General features: G+C 34.3%; 1 protein-coding gene across 1 annotated transcript in view; it reads right to left on the bottom strand.

Moving 5' to 3' along the window:
- LOC124357663 (phosphoribosylformylglycinamidine synthase-like) overlaps positions 1 to 11,772 on the bottom strand; it is a 56,725-nt gene extending 44,953 nt beyond the window's left edge. The window contains 2 exon segments of the mRNA XM_046809642.1: positions 2,620 to 2,890; positions 11,520 to 11,772. Coding sequence (XP_046665598.1) covers positions 2,620 to 2,888 — 269 coding nt within the window. The 5' untranslated portion in view covers positions 2,889 to 2,890; positions 11,520 to 11,772.
- Positions 11,773 to 16,878: the final 5,106 nt, after the last annotated feature.

The following is a 16,878-nucleotide window of genomic DNA, read 5'->3' on the forward strand; positions in this document are numbered from 1 at the left end:
AGGTAAACAGTGTGAGTCATAACCTATCTCACCTATTGTCAGAACTCATACTAGTCACAGGAGGATTCCACTTGGGAACAACATGGAAACATTCTGCTAGAGCATACAGTTTCTACATTAGAACAAATTTGTTGGTCTCAAGTGATTTTTAAGTTTTTTGGTACATACCTCAGATCTATTCCAGGAACAACGAGGAAAAAATGTGCAGGTTAACTATTTCGCTTTTGGTGGTTACCAGCTCCTTTTTTCTCTTTTCTTGTAATTTTTAAAATAATCTCATTTAGTATTAACTGTTGAATAGTTTCCCAGAATAAGTGGATCAATAATGATTATTTTAAATGTACACATGTTTATATGTGCATTTTAAACAATATGAGTACATAAAGTACCGACAGTAAGTGACTCAAATATGGAAGCATTACGTCATTCTATCATTTGGTGTAGCTGTCTAAAAGTTATTTTGTAGTACAGAATAATTTTCTACTTTTTTGTTATGCTATAAATAAATGTTTTAAACTGATAGTTCCTATTGGTTTATCTGCGTTTTTGATTTTTAAATTTGTCTTTCACAATGGAAGGATTGTGGACCCTTTGTTCATTCTAGATAAACTTCTTAAAACCATATTGTGACTACATTATTTGAGTATTTGATTACAAATAAATGGCTTTAAAGATAGAGTGCATGAAGTTAACAAAAATGTATTTGCATATGTCATGGGCTCACACCACCATACCCGATTTGCCACCATTTTGTTTCTTGTTAACTTCACAAACATTTTCAGTAATAAACAAACAAAACCAGGAAGAGGACAGTAATAGGAAAGACAATATGGGAAGACCACTGGTGCCCACTAAACCCAATTGTGAATTGTATGTATCTTAAGTGGTGTAACTAAATCTTGACTTTGAAAGGGGATGAATCTGAATGAAGAGCACAACACACCGGAGGGTGTAAAAAATCTGAATAGGTCTAAATTAAAATTTTAACAAATTAAATAAGCCTAATACAAAGTAAACCATTTTATTCTTGTATTTCAAACTAGTTAAATTGCTGTTGCATTATATTTTTTTAATATTTTAATTTCGAAAGGGGTACAACACTGTGTACTTTCAACAAGCACTGTAAATAAACCATTTATTACTCTGTGGTATCAGTAAACCACTACTATTGTTAGTGAATCTAAGGTGGTCACTCACAGCTAATATAAAGTTGTAGTTGTTTATTTTGATTATCACTATGGATACACATAAGAAACAATATAAAACCATTAACCCTTAGCACGCCGTAGACGGAATAATCCGCGATGTTTTTTGGTCTTATAACGCCAAAGACGAAATAATCCGCCGATCGATAAAAATATATTTTATTACTGTTTTTGAAATTTATAAGTTCAATACATAAGCCACAATACAAAGTAATGTATTGGCTTGACCAAATAATCCAGTTGCAGCTGTCAGCTGGCCGCAGTAGGTAAACAGTAATTTGTTTTGTTGCTGGCAGCTGTTCTCCCACTCCCGTCTGTACGCCGATGACGATACTATCCGCCATTACCGACTGTCAGTGGAGCACGCTTTGTGCGTTTGGGAAGTGTTCTTGCGTTGTCATTCCTTATACAAACAGTTGTAACAAGTTATTGTTACCATGTTTTAGGTGTTATAATAAAGTTTTTATTGTTTCTTTTCTGTTGTGTAATTGTGTAATAACCATAGGGCTGCAAGTCATGTCCCGAGACCCCATGGATTCATCCCGATTTTGTTTTGAAGTTTACCTTACAACTGCTTAAATCTATTATTATCAAAACTTATAAAACTAACCAAGATCAGCATATTACACTTTATTTGTTTTCTTATCCGTGTATATAGTTTTCATATTTCATCACATGCATTTGATTACTCTGTAACCTAAATTTGATTTTGATTGAAATATTCCATTATTATGAAAAAATGTGTATATTTTAATTCAAGTATTACATTATTGTAAATTTTTTTTTTTGTGACTATAAGTCATTAGGAATGAATAAAAAAATTAGCTTTAAGGAACTTTCATTTTTATTTTTTCACCTTAAATGAGCGTAATCTAAAAAATTACTAAATTTATATCGGCGTTCAAAGGGTTAAAACTGTCTCTAATAAAAATTTAATAATTTCAGCAAAACTTGATTTTCTTTTTTTCTCTTAGGACAATAAGCTTAGAAATTGCACTTAGTAAAAGGACCTTTGTGTTGCTTCTGGAGTGACAGGATAGTTTGGATGGGTCAGATTAGATATCCATGAAGAAGGATTTTGGGCATTAATCTCAGTCTCTCTTTCTCCATGGAAGAAGTGGAGACCAGCTCTGTATCAGCCCCTTCAGTCAAAGCGGACAGGGGTGGCATGCCCTTATGCTTATGCTAGTAACTGCCTTCAACACTTAGGGAGCTCCACCAACTCCCAACAGTCATCCTATGCAGTAGACTAGACCTATCGATCTACCCTTGCACCCCAATATCTCGACATTTGCAGTTAGTGGTGTGCCACTCCTGGACATCCATAGGGTTGCCCAGATTTAAGTGACACCTCATAAGCAATATTCATTGGTGAATTAAATATACAATTAGGTTATTCTTCACTTAACACTACCTTGGGCCAATTTCAATCAGCAAACTGCCGAATCGCTGACCATGCAATTGAGGCTCTGTCTTCAGCCCGTCAGGGTCAAGAGGGTTTGACAAGATCCAGCGCAGCTTGGCTTCGTCAGCTGTACTAAGTGGCTCTCGCAATTCAACATTGTAACATAGCTCCGATGAGAGACTCTCCACCAGTGGTGACAAAGATTTCAGTTCTCGCAGCTTCCGTGAGAGAGCTCCACTAGTCACTCCCGGCTGGCGGTAGTAGTGGTTCACAACCATTGCTAAAATAATGACAAATCAATATAGTAATTAGATAATCTTCATTTTTTTAACAGAATAAAATATAATAAAATGTTCGTTGTTCACCTACAGGTTTAACAGGTTAAACAATAGTATTTTTATATTATATGCCATTTCACAAGAATCACATTAAGGCTTACTATGAGATTTTACTCTTTTTGGATAAATAAATTTTATCACTTTTGTTGACCTAGCTTATTTATTCCATGATTACCCTTATGTGGATAAAAACAATTTATACACGATCAGATAAACTGAAACTACAATACCATAAAACTATTCTTGATCAGTATTTGTTTCTTTAATTATGGTTTTGGTTAGTTTTTGTATTTTTAACCAAAAACGTAAAAAACATAAATGAAGTTGGTGGAACACATGAGTACCTATGACTCAACGTTTACCACAATTACTTCAGATCAATGTTTGATATTTTATTTATTTATTGTAAATATTTATTATACTACGAGTTTAAATTCTTACACCAAGTAAATTATTAGTGTAATAAAGCTAAAATAATCACAGTATGTATACAAAATGTTTTTATTAACTGTTTAGAATTTTAAAATAAATGCATCAGTTACAGTTAAACAAGTGAAGCTACAATTCATGAATTACTTTCATTCTTTTCTTTAAATAATAATGAAGTTAAAAGACTTTCAATTACGTCTCTTTTGTTAATAACCAGGTTACAGACAGATCACTATTATCTTCCAATTATGAAGGTTTTAGAGCATGGCTGGGAAGAATGAAAGGGTAATGTTAAATAAAGATAAGATGTAACCTTTAACATTTGTGTTTTGACTCAAATGAACCAATGCTGCTATAAACGAACATTGCAATTATAAAAAAAATAATGAATCATCTGTTACAAACTTTAAATGTTTTTAAATTGCAGAATTGTTCTATAAATTATATCTGTTTTATTTATTAGTTCTTTGGCTGAATTTTAGCAAATCCTATCACCCTTGAGGTTGGCAAAACTTTATTTCTGTATGTCTATCTGAACGATATCTGAAAAACAAACTGATTTATACGCTTGAAATATTGCAAGAAGCTTCATATATAAATGAGGAACACTGAATTCGATGATGGTGCATGTCACACTATGAGATTTGGCTGAGTGTTGGTAAATGCACACATCGTACCATCATCAAATGCACCATCATCGAATTCAGTGTTCCTCATTTATATATGAAGCTAGTGAATTAAACTTTTTTCCAATGCTCCAAGATTCTTCATTGGTAAGTATGATGAAAACGAGCTGAATAAATAAATTTGTAAACAAACTGTGTAAAATCATACATATGAGAATCAGAGAAAACATAATACAATAGACAGGAGTCAATGTTAAAAGTCTGTCACAATATTTCACTTCAGTGCACTTTGTTATTTACTTTTTAGTACTTTAGTTAGCTTACCAGAACTTTTAAACACTGATATAAAAACTATAACTTGCTAAACAAAAATATGAATGTATCATGTGGCAAGATATCTCAAGAAAGATTTCGTCTATACACTTTGAATTTTGTATGAAAGTTAATTTCTATTTAGACAAGAATGAGTTCTTTGATAGTGCATCTCCTGCCATGGAATTAGTCTGAGCGTAATTGATGCCTGTCATTCAGCAGTCATTCTTTTGTCTGCTGAGAGGATGTAAACATTTGTTTTCTGTGCTTGTATGTCTGCCTATCTGTCGCTAGGATATCTAAAGAATGAAATGAGCTATAAAGAGTTGAATTTTTGCATGCAATCTTAGCAAAGCCTGTTAACGCAACACGTGGTGTGGCGTACTCCTACCTTTTACGTAAATTTAAGCTCAGATCACAAACACACTAGTAAAGAAAATCTTTATTGATAGGAATGGTGATAGTAACAAAAATTTACGTAAACACAATAATTATAGAAAATTTATTACTCTGTCAACTTTTTATTAATTACATGATGAAAAGACTATGAATATAAAGAATACAAAGAATCTAACATGTCATAATTACTTGTCACTGACCACACCACTCCCACAATAAGCAGTTGGCATTTAAAAAAATTAAAAAAAAAAATAATTTTTTAAACAGGTTTGAATTGGTAAGATCAGTATTAAACAATGAGTTTTAAGAAAATGTTATGAAGAAATTTTTACATCCCCTTCGGTAGGAAAAAGGGAAACTGTGTCAGCCTACTTAGTCATAGTCTTCAATGAAGCTCAGCCAAATTCCATGGTTGGTCATTGCACCATCATAAAAAAATGAAGTTTCAAGCAAAATTTAAAGTTAATAGATGAAATCTTTCTCAATACATTTTACCATAAAATGCATACCCATTTTTGTTCGTTAAATGAGGTTTCATAGCAGTGTTAAAATATAAAAGTTAGGGTGAGCTATGGAGGGTACTCCAACACAAGAATAAAATCAAATCTTTTCACTGATTTTTAACATTCACTTTTTCCACTTTTTATAAAATTAAGTTTAATACCACTTTGTTTGTTATTATTTAATAAATACAGATAGATAGTTATTAACTCATAATGAAACTATTACTTTTTTAGATATAAAAACATAGCTGAACTATACTAGAATAATGTTTAGTTTAGCAAAGTTACCTGAAACGATCTAAAACTACTTTTAAAACTTTCTTGAAATAGAATACTTTTATTTCCAGAAAGAATTTTTAGGTGGTCAGAAAACATATAATTATATTGCACAATAATACAAGCTTATTATTATAAATACACAATAAATTAAAGTGTTTTAATCTATATATATAAAAATGAAACTGTTCGTGTGTAACAGCATCACTCACAAACGGCTGGACGGATTCGCCTAATTTTTTTTTTAATTTGTTCGTCTTGATCTGTAGAAGGTTATAGGATACTTTTTATCCCTTTCCCGATTCAGGATTCCGCCCCACTGGTTACAGAAATACCCGTAAGAAATGCATTGCAGCAAACATATGTTATTAAGTGAAAGAGTCTTTTCAAATTTTTAATCAGCTGTTCTTTGTAAACATATATAATGCGACAAAAAATATATTTATATATAATTTAATTACTACACTTATAGTTTTAAAGCATAGAGTAAGCTTAAGAGAAACGACAAATTTTGTTTAAACTGTTTCTGCAATCACTGTTAAACATAGACTTTACTATCCAGATAATACAATTCAAATTTGACGTAAAAATTCACCTTTAACTGCAATATTTATTTAATATAAACCATGCTCATGCTTGATCAGAAGAGCAATGCAGATATCATAATTACTATCTTACGTTGGCTACAAACATAAAGAATGTTATAAAATCAACCTTAGTTGTTTTTTTTTGACAGAAGTATCAGGAATGTGGTACATACCTTCATAATGCGCCCAAGAAGCTCACGAAGGAACGACTATCAATTATCTCAGCAATGTTTAGAATGTGATAGAAAATGAATAAGTGAATATAGTGTACTGTTTTCAACGGGAAATTGTGTGCGAAGCCGCGGGAAACTTATTGAAATGCGCAGCGAAGCGCGCCGGGTCCGCTAGTTTTTTATTATATCTCAATTAGCCCATCAATCTGGGGACTAAGATGAATCACAGTTTATGAGTGTAAGAGGATAAAAAACCAAGGGGGGTTAGGTACAAGAGGAGGGGATAACAGGGTTGTCAATATTTACATGATAATTTGAGTAGAAAGATTAGATCTACCAACTACATTTGAATATAATTTAAGAGTTTTTTCTGTTTTCATTATTTTGCTACAGTTTCTACCTCCATAAACAAGTTTATGTATTGTTTATATTTCCATGGTGAAGATTATTTGTTTTTCTTTGTTATTTTGATCCTGTCAGCTATTGTGCAACTTCTTTGGGCATATCATAACGGCACATAAACTAAAAAATTTTGAAACTAGTCCTCTTTATCTAAGTTTGAAATTACATAATAATATTCCACAGTCATATAAAAAAACTTCCCTTATTTACATTTACAAAAAAATTAAAAGAAGCACTTTGTCAAAAAACATATTATAGTGTAAATTAATTCTTTGATGATAGTTTATGATGAAAACGAATAAAAAAATATATCTTCAAAAAAATGTAAAATGGGTTTAGCATTGGATTTAATCAATTTTTGTTATGTTTTATAGATCAATGTATCAAAAGTGATTTTTTATATGTATGAAAATTAATGTTTTAGAATAAGTTTAGTTACGAAGTTTTTAATCATTGACTATGTACCAGTTTTTATTACATTGTGATAGCAGAAAACATATTGTACAATAAATATTTGTCTATTGTCTATCAACTTTTCCTGATTGATTAGATTTAGTTGCATGTTCATTTAAAGAAACAGTCATTGTTTCTTTCTTTTATGGTTTTATTCTGCATATTCAACATAAAAGTTAATGTTGTGAGTGTACTTTAAAATATACTACTTCTGTGTCACAATGGACAGAAAAGATGTATTATTTAATTTTAAATGTGTATTAAATTTTGTTATTTATTATTTGTAATGTGAATTTAAATTGCTTGTACACTCTTATGGAAGCAGCCATACCCCTGCTACGGATAAAAAGATGGTTAGGTGAGTTTAATATTTTTACCTCTCAAGTATTAGCGATCAGCCAACTTTTGAAATTTTATATTCACTGATCGGTACTATCTCGAGGGATGTTTTTTGTTTGTCGCCAACCCACGCTGATAGCCGGAGGGTATTACTGTTAGCCTGTTCAACTACTACAGTAGGAGCCACGAAAGAGTGCAGTTGGCAGTGACCAATAAAATGGACAGGCTCACGTGATGTTGCTACACAACATGTCAACTGTTTCCCCTGCAGTATCAGCGAGGAACAAGTTTGACAACATCGCTCAGTACTCGTTGGGGTAGGGTACAATAAGCAGACAAGGTTTTTTGTATCAATATTGACAAATGATATTACACAATTATAACTTTCGATATAACTAACCAATACTGATTTTTTAACAATAACTAACTTGTATAAATTATAAACACTTTTTCATACTTTGGGATTATACCGACCACACCAGTATGAAGAACACAAAAATATAAATTTATAGAAACAAACATGATAGAACGAAAAAAAACTTTTTAATTACAAAATTACAAGCACTTCCAGGTATTGTGATCCAGGTATTGTTGTCGCTGTTATCTTATCTTTCTCGAGAATCCCGATTACGGCAGGCCGCGCGGCATCACATGATTTGCACGGTACATAACTGCCTTTCCATTACAATTCAATTTATATTTCTGATCAGCCCCTCTAGAATTTGATATTTTCCGATAGGTACTATCTCGAGGGATGTTTTTCTTTCGTTGACATCAGCGCGGGCTTCGGCAGCACCTTCGTGCACGAAGGTGCTGCCGAAGCCCGCGCTGATGGCCGGAGGCACTCGCATTTTGGGTGGCGGAATGTGATCAAGAATAAAAACAAGTTTTGAGTGTTTTTTCAATAAAGAGTTTAGTTTTAGTTTGGTAATGTTTGTTTTTGTTGAATTTTTGTGTTTGGAGAAATGTAGAGGTAAAACACGGAAGTACAACAAAGCGACGCGACTCTGCAATCACGTTATCTACTAGACCGCTCGACTTTGACCTCTGTCTGAGGATGGGGAGGGGTTTGCGATAAGACAAATCCTGTTTTATATTGACGAAATATTGTTTTAACGCTAATCTAGTAATTAGTAGAAGCAAAATGTAAAATAACAATTCATGTCTGGGTGTGGTCGGTATAATCCCAAAGTACCCGTCTTTTATAGATAAGAACAGACAGTCAAAAACTCGTGGAGGACCGTGAAACGAAGCTTAAAAAGTAGCATATCATTCGACCTGCTTGCAGTTCATCTCTGTGAGTATTTGTGCAGAAGAGAAGTACGGTTTTTTAGAGAAGATGCTTCGACAACTTCTTGAAAACGGTTTATCATTGCTACACAGGAGACATCATATAAATAATTACGCATATTTTCGGTATATTGTTATAATTTCATTATTATTTATGAGACTCGCCTTCGGCTCGCTGGGGGCTACGCCCCCAGGCCCCCAAAGTAAACGCTTGCAAATTCGGGGATAAGCGGAATTCGGTGACTGGTTAAGTCCGGACATTAAGTAAATGACAAGGGATTTAAAAATTGACCTTTTTCATAGATTTTTTTCCGGATTCGTAAAAACTTTTGACTTTTAGGGCATTTTGCGGTTAAACCGTTAGAGATACGACAAAAAGTGACTGGACCTTTCTTGTTGGAAATTTAATTTTGTCTTTCGATTGTGCCCTCAGATCTGATCTACGACCTATGGTTTAGCCAGAAATGAGCTCGGGAGAAAAGTCTGCACGGGTCAGCTATCTTGAATTGTTTAGTTTAAACATAATAAAAACCGACCTCAAGGCAGTATTTTAAGTCGAACAGGGGGTTTAATATCACCAGGAGACTATCTAGTCAAGGCGAGAAATTCCCTGGGTGGGTGATTAATGTTAAGGAGGTTTAAGACAAGAGGGGGTTTAATTTCGTCAGGATATTGTCTGGTCATATGAACAAATTCCCAGGGGGGGTTAACGTTACCGGGGGATAAGTCTCCAGGGGGTTATCTGGTCATACCAGGATCTTCCCAGGGGGGGGGGGGTTAAGAGATTTGGTGACTGGTAAAATTCGGACATGAGGTCATGGCAGGAAATTCCCTGGGGGGGGGGTTAATGTTACCAGGGGGGTTAACACATCAGGGGGTTGAATGTACAGGAGGTTATCAGGTCATACCAGGAAATCCCCGGGGGGGGTTAATATTACCGGGGGTTAATGACACACTTGGGCCTTTTTTAGAGGGTATTGTGTCTGTGAACATAATAAATATTCCTCTGTCCCTATCTACTATTGACGCTTAGCTAACGCTCAGCCAACTCCCGAAGTCACTGAACCTTTTCTGTAGATCACGTGATTTCCTAAATCCCGTTTAAAATTTGTTTTTGAGTTACGACCAACCGTTTAGCCGCTATCAAGCCCGGAATGTAAATTTTTAGGCGAAAATGTCCAATATTTTCACTTAATCGCGTGTTGCGGTCAAACTAAGGGAAATATAGTAAAAAGTCACTGGACCTTTTTTGTAGGTCATCTTATTTCCTAAATAAAACGTTAGTCTTATTTTGACCTCCGACCAATGGTTTCGCCGCTATCGACCCCAAAAACAAAAGTTTCGCGTAAAAGTTACAACAAAATTGTACATAATCACGTTTTTCGGCCAAACCAATCGAGATAGGGCAAAAGATTACTGGACCTTTTCTGTAGATCGCGCAATTTGCTAATTTGATGGGTCAATCAGATTTGAGCTACGACCAACGGTTCGGCCGCTATCGGGCTTGAAACATTATTTTTATCGAAAAAATCTCTGGAATTTTAAATGTTCGAGCGTTTTGTCGCTTAACCATGGAAGATAGAGCAAAAAGTCATTAGACCTTTTTTGTAGTTCACTTCATTCCTGACCATGAATTTTCCGTCAGATCCGAGCTAGCTCCAACGGTTCGCCCGCTATCGGGCTTACAAAAAATGCCTGCAGGGGTGAAGAATGCGCGATTTTTTGGGAATTTTTTTGAGGGGTTGAAAATGAAAAATTCTCACTTTTCGGGATTTTCCTGGTGGTTACACGTGGAAAGCTATCTGTGTACCAAATTTCAAGTCTCTAACTCATCTGGAAGTAGGTTAGAATTAGTATACGTGAGTGAGTGAGTGAGTCAGTCAGTCAGTCAGTTACACATGCGGTTGTATATATATTAGATTTTCCTATTTCCAGTTCTAATTGTTAGTTTGATTATTAGAGCTCATTTATTAATTATAAGATAATCACTATATGTGCAGCAATAGTTATTTTAATTTAAAATATGATTGTGACTTTGGTTATAGATATGTTGAAAAGATTTATAAACGTGTATTTGATAAATTAATATTAAGTATCGATGATTGTACTAATCGATATAAAAAATCGGATCCGCTCATCGTACTCTACCCATTGGCTGCTCCAAGGTCAACCGCTAAATAGGCTCCTCCCTCAACTGCACTTTTTGTTGATTCCTCCTGTAAGGCATTTTACAAGATTTGAAAAAGTGCATCAGAAATACTGATGATTCGATTGTTGTGGTGGCTGTTTATTATACTGCAGCCAATTGTCCACAGAATCCATTTAGGGCAATTTTTAAATCGGTCTAGTGGTTGGTAAATTCAATGTTTCTCTACAAATTAAATAGTAAGAAAGTTAACTTAAATCATCTTACTATATTTGCATTTTAAATTTGTGCCACAAATTATAACACTAAAATCAGAGTTAAAATCCAATAATATATTTTATAATTTCCCATTATTTTCTTTAATAACAGATCTGCCCTGTTATATAATATGCTAGTCTCATGGTGAATTTATTATTGAAGGTTGACCACTTTACTAATTTAAATAATGATGTAAGGTACTTCATGGGAAAGTGAAATTGCTATAAATAATCTAGATTATATATGCGGTTTTATTTATATTTGAAACTGTTATTATTTATATAACTAATTGTGAAACAATAAGAACAAAAATTAATGATATTTAAAATGTATACAAATACATATAGGTAACGGCACTGATAACTCTTTAATACTTACTAGCAGCTTTGATAATTGGTCTAGACCTAATATAACCTCCAAAAAATAGATTAAAAGTTAATATAAAAATAAATACGAAGTTATATCAAACAGTTATTAAAATTGAGTCAATAAATATCTCAACTAAAATAACTACAATATAAACTACTTGCATTCGTGAGAAAACCCGGTGAAATTTAACAACCCAGCAGTTTACATCCTACTGAAGCCTAGGTTATAATTTTACTATTTACTACCACAACCAAACAACATTTCTGGAGTACCTGAGTTAGTTCAACAGGTTCACAGACACAGACACACAGATGACAAAATCAAATCAACAACCTGATGCATTTACGGACAATGCGGCAAACTAAACTTGCCTGTGAAGCAGACGCAGTGAGTCTGTGAAGTTTGTTGAGCAAAAACAACTAAATATGGAATTAGGATTTAGTGCTCTGTGGAACTAGGAAAGATTAACCACCAACAAAAATGGAGGAAATCAATACTTTGAGTTTAAACATTAATTTTGGAATTGTTCTTTGTTGTTGGAAGGAAATTATTAACGTCAGTTATTTCATGGAGATCATTCTGTCTTATTTATTCTTCAGCTCAACAAAAATGATGAAACTTACTTTAGACGGAATTGCTTCTTTAATATTTGAGGAACACGAATGTATATCTGACATTATTTTAATTGTAAGGACACGGAACGTCAAATATATATATATATATATATATATATATATATATATATATATATATATATATATATATATATTTGATATATCATATACAATCATATTAAGGTAAGTAAGGAATGCAATATATGAACTAGGCCTACTATATAAGTTTTTAGCTCTTATAAAGATGAATCTCAGTCATCTTAAATAGATCAACAAATCTATAAATAATCCACCTTTTGAAATGTATGTCACCACTTCTCTATTCATAGATTTTGTTGCCATAAAGTTTATTGAGATAAACGTGTGTGTTTGAGGTAGAAAATATTGTGTGTGGCACTAAACTGCTTTCGAGATAGATGTTTTCCGGGAACTTTAGTATTATCCAGAGGGCACTATTTATGGACGAGTTTTCCTTATCGGGGACCAAAATACACCTCATTTTATGTTATTAGTACTTTCCTTGTTTCATAATCAATCGAAAAATACCGAATGAGTATTTTTAATGAGTATATTAATGGCGTATTCCTTACGCCAAATTGCCTCCAAGTAGGCCTAGACGAGTGGCCTTTAAGTAGGCCTAGACGCACGAATCACCTGTCACTTGGAATAATTGTTGTTCTTTTAGTTTTTGTTTTCATTGATTGTCGTGTGCTTGATTTATTCATAAATTCATCATGAATAACTATATTCACCTCTGAGATTTACCTCGAACTGATGAGGAAAAATTTTTATTGGCAGAATACATGAGGCGATCGGGAGTATCGGCAACTGGTGGCAATGCATTCAACTCAATTCTCGCCGACATCACTCCTCCTTTTAGGATATACGATAACCGTTCGACGCAATGATTTGTAAATTTCAAAATAGGTTAAATAAAGTCTGTTTAATACTGTAATTTATTTTGGTCACCGATAAAGAAAACTTGTCGAAAAATAGTGGCATCCAGATAATACCAACATACCTTTTTTCATGTAGTTGTAAGAATGCGAATAGAATATAATAACGTTATTGATCTCAAGGACACATACATGCATCAGATCTTGTCAATGATACTAAAGATAAAAACAGCGGTGCATTTCATAACATACAAAGCAAATTAAAAAAAAAAAACACACAAGAAAATAATATCTAAAAATAGCTATGTTTATACAAAGCAAGTCAAATTATACAAGCATGAAACATGTAATAAAAAGTGAAAATACTTACTCAAAGTCTACATCAACAACATTTGAGTCATAAAACCCACACAGCCAATAGAACGGATTTGCAATCAGCCAAGCATGCATACATTTATTAAATCTTTCTAACATGCTGAGCACTCGGTACATGTACGGTACATACATTAAAAAAACTTTATATTTACAACTTCATTTGCATTCAAATCAAATCAGTCTTTATTGCCTTCGAACAACATACAATATTGTATAGCAACAGTCATTGGCCTATTCTACTCATTCACACACATTCATACATACAAAAAGTTCCTCATTCAGACAAACATGCAATGCCTATATCAGATCCTGTTAAAACAGTTTACGATTTTAATTTTAATTTCCCAGGTGGCTTTCTATGAACTTACCCACCGTGTAAAAAGCAACTGACACCAATAGGCGTTTAAGATGAGGTTTAAATTTTTTGGTATCTGCCAATGTTTTAAGATCCTCAGGGAGCCTATTAATCAACCTAACACCAGCCTGCGATGGCAAATTATGAGACGCCACCGTTCGATAGGGTTGACTGCGATAGTTGTCCCTGCCTCTTGTCTCATACTGGTGAATGTTCCTTCCCTGAGCCAATGTGCTCTTTGATTTACAGAACACAGCCACCTCGAAGATGTAGAGACAGGGCAAGGTACGTCAGTAAACCAAGCTCCCTGAAGGCATCCCTGTACGACTCTCTTCTCTTTAATTTTGAAATGATTCGTACAGCTTTCTTTTGAAGGTGAAACCCTCCTTCCAATTTGTTGTTTGCACAGCTGCCCCAGAGTCTTACTCCATATGCAAGGTGCAGATAAACAAAGGCCAAAATAAGCCATTCTCAGGATGTCATGAGAACAGTGTTTTACCAGATTCCGCAAAGCATACAAACCTGAAGTTACTCTGGAACAAACACTTTCAACATGATTGTCCCAGGTCAGACCTCGATCTAGGTACATTCCTAGGAATTTGATGAAGTCAGATTCCTCTAAGAGTTTGTCATCCACCAGGACAGCAGGTCGTGCACTACCTTCACGCTGTCTCAGACAAAAATCAATTTTGTTTGATTTTGAGGTGTTTGTTTTCAGATTTAAAAAAAAAAAAAATTGGATGCATAAATTCACTATGACAAATAAATTAATTTCCAGCTCCTGCACATAATTTAGCAGTAATCCAGAGAGTCGTATCGTCAGCATATTGAATCACCTTTACATTCTGGATCGATGAGTTCAAATTGTTAACGTAAATAGTAAAAAGCACTGGCCCAAGGATCGATCCATGAGGGATGCTATTTAGTACTTTAGAGAGCCTGGTAAAATTCCTGACAATATTGCTCCAGTTTCTTGTATTATGTTTGTGTACATGACTGTTTAGTATGATATTAGGCAGATTTTCCTTACATGCTGCAAGCAGAGAAAAATAAACATATTAACAATTATCAGAATGCCCTCTTGGATTAAAATTAGTCTGCAGTTAGATCTAAAATCGGCAATTGCAATAATTCTGATAGCTTTCTTTTTACTAAAAATATAACGTCTACATTATTTACCACCAGCAAACAGTACAACACCACCAGTCTTGGTCTGTTCAACACCTCTAGCCTGGGCCTTAACTTTAAAATAGCAACCATTAATGTCCAATGTGTAAGAAATAAAATACAGTAGATGTACCTTCCTTTTTTTATGGATGATATCCAAGTAGCCTAACATACTTTGTGATTCTTAATAATGGCGGTGCGAAGAAGAAAGTGCTTATTATTCTAGGATATAGGACTTAAACATGGTTAGTGGTTTCTATAAATCAACTCATAATAATGGTGGGGTGACCTTTTATCTAAAGCACAATATAAACTACTGCAAAATAGATGTATGTCAATTTTGTGTTGAAATGACGCTGGAACTGGCTGTGGTTGAAGACTCTTCTATTGTAATAGTATCTGTGTACTGACTTTCAAGTGGTGACTTTGATATTTTCCTTAAACTCTTTGAAAATTTACTGTGCTCTATCCTCAGAAGGGAACAAAAAGTAATTATCTGTAGGGATTTTAATAAAAATTTCGAAAGTCCATCAGAGATAGAGGAACCTTTTCAAACTTACCATGGAATGTTCATAGCAAATCGTCTTCTAACCTAGGAATCTGCCTGCCTCGACACAGCCATCACTAACATCAACTCCTGGGACTACGGGGCACTAGTTATGAACATGATGATTGCTAACCATTATGGAGCTGAAGACCTGCTCGGTAAGAGACCCTTCTCCTTAGTCTTGGCATCACGATTATAATTTTTTGAAAATACCTGTAAATGATGCCCACCTACCGACTTTTAGTCAAGAGATTGAAAACGTTGATTAGAATGCAGAATTTAGTGTTCTAGATAGACCGGAAGTTACTTTAGACTCACTACTTTCTGTCTTTCTCCACAAATTTAACGTGGTGTTTCCTGAAAAGCTGGCAGTCCCCGAACTTAGGAGTCTCAGATAGGACTCGATCCAAGAGCTGGGATAAATCATGGTATACACCAGAACTGTATAAGTTACAGTTTGGCGTGGTACTGTTGAATGACCATTGCATGTCAGCCTTAACACTAAAGGACCGGGAGTTTTTCATGCTGTCTGCTTAAAATACAGTACATATTGATACAGTCTAAACTTTAACAAAGCAAAAAGACTCATACGGATAAGCTTATACAATCTTCCCCAAACATTTACAAAGCGATTTGGGACGTAATAAACCAGCATAGGCCCTCAAAACTGAATACTCAGCCTTTGTCTAATCCTGACAACCTAACAATTTCTTTATTGATTCAGTTGAAGGGATTGTCACTGCCCAACTTGGACTTGGACCTTACAGAAGAACTGAAAGCTCAGATGCACGTGGTTCCTAGACTAGAGGTCTCTAGAGACGTAAGGCTGGCTCAAATTATCTCCATGGTTAAGGGTTTCAAAAACTAAAAATTCTTGACATAATGGCCTTTCTTGCTCAGTCTTGAAATATATTATAGACAAAATCGCCTTATTTCTATCTGAAGCAATAAATTGCTGTCTCAGAGTGCGTACCGGTATATTCCCTGATGTTTTGAAACTAGCAAAAATAATACCAGTTTATAAGAAAAGAGTCACTAATCTTCTCTCAAATTTTAAGCCTATCTCAATCCAGCTGTGTTTTTGATGGTGGTTGAGACTGTCATGAAAACCCATTTTACTGAATTAGTTGAAAACAACGCTCTGTTCAATAATGTCCAGCACGGATTTAGAAGAGGCCTTTCAGCAAATAATGCCCTACTCTTGCTGGTTGATCAAATTATCTGGGCTTTTGTGGCTGGGGATTCTTTGGCAGTCATACTTTTCGACTTGAGTAAGGTATTTGAGTGAGTGTTATGGTATTGGAGAGGTGATACTCAGTACTCTAGCCAGCTACTTAATTAACAGGAAACAGATGATTTCACTGGGAGAAGCCAAGTCTAAGGAAAAGCTTGTAACGCATGATGTTCCAGAGGG

This window comes from Homalodisca vitripennis, chromosome 3 (genome assembly GCF_021130785.1).
Source record: "Homalodisca vitripennis isolate AUS2020 chromosome 3, UT_GWSS_2.1, whole genome shotgun sequence".
NCBI classification, from domain to species: Eukaryota; Metazoa; Arthropoda; class Insecta; order Hemiptera; family Cicadellidae; genus Homalodisca; species Homalodisca vitripennis.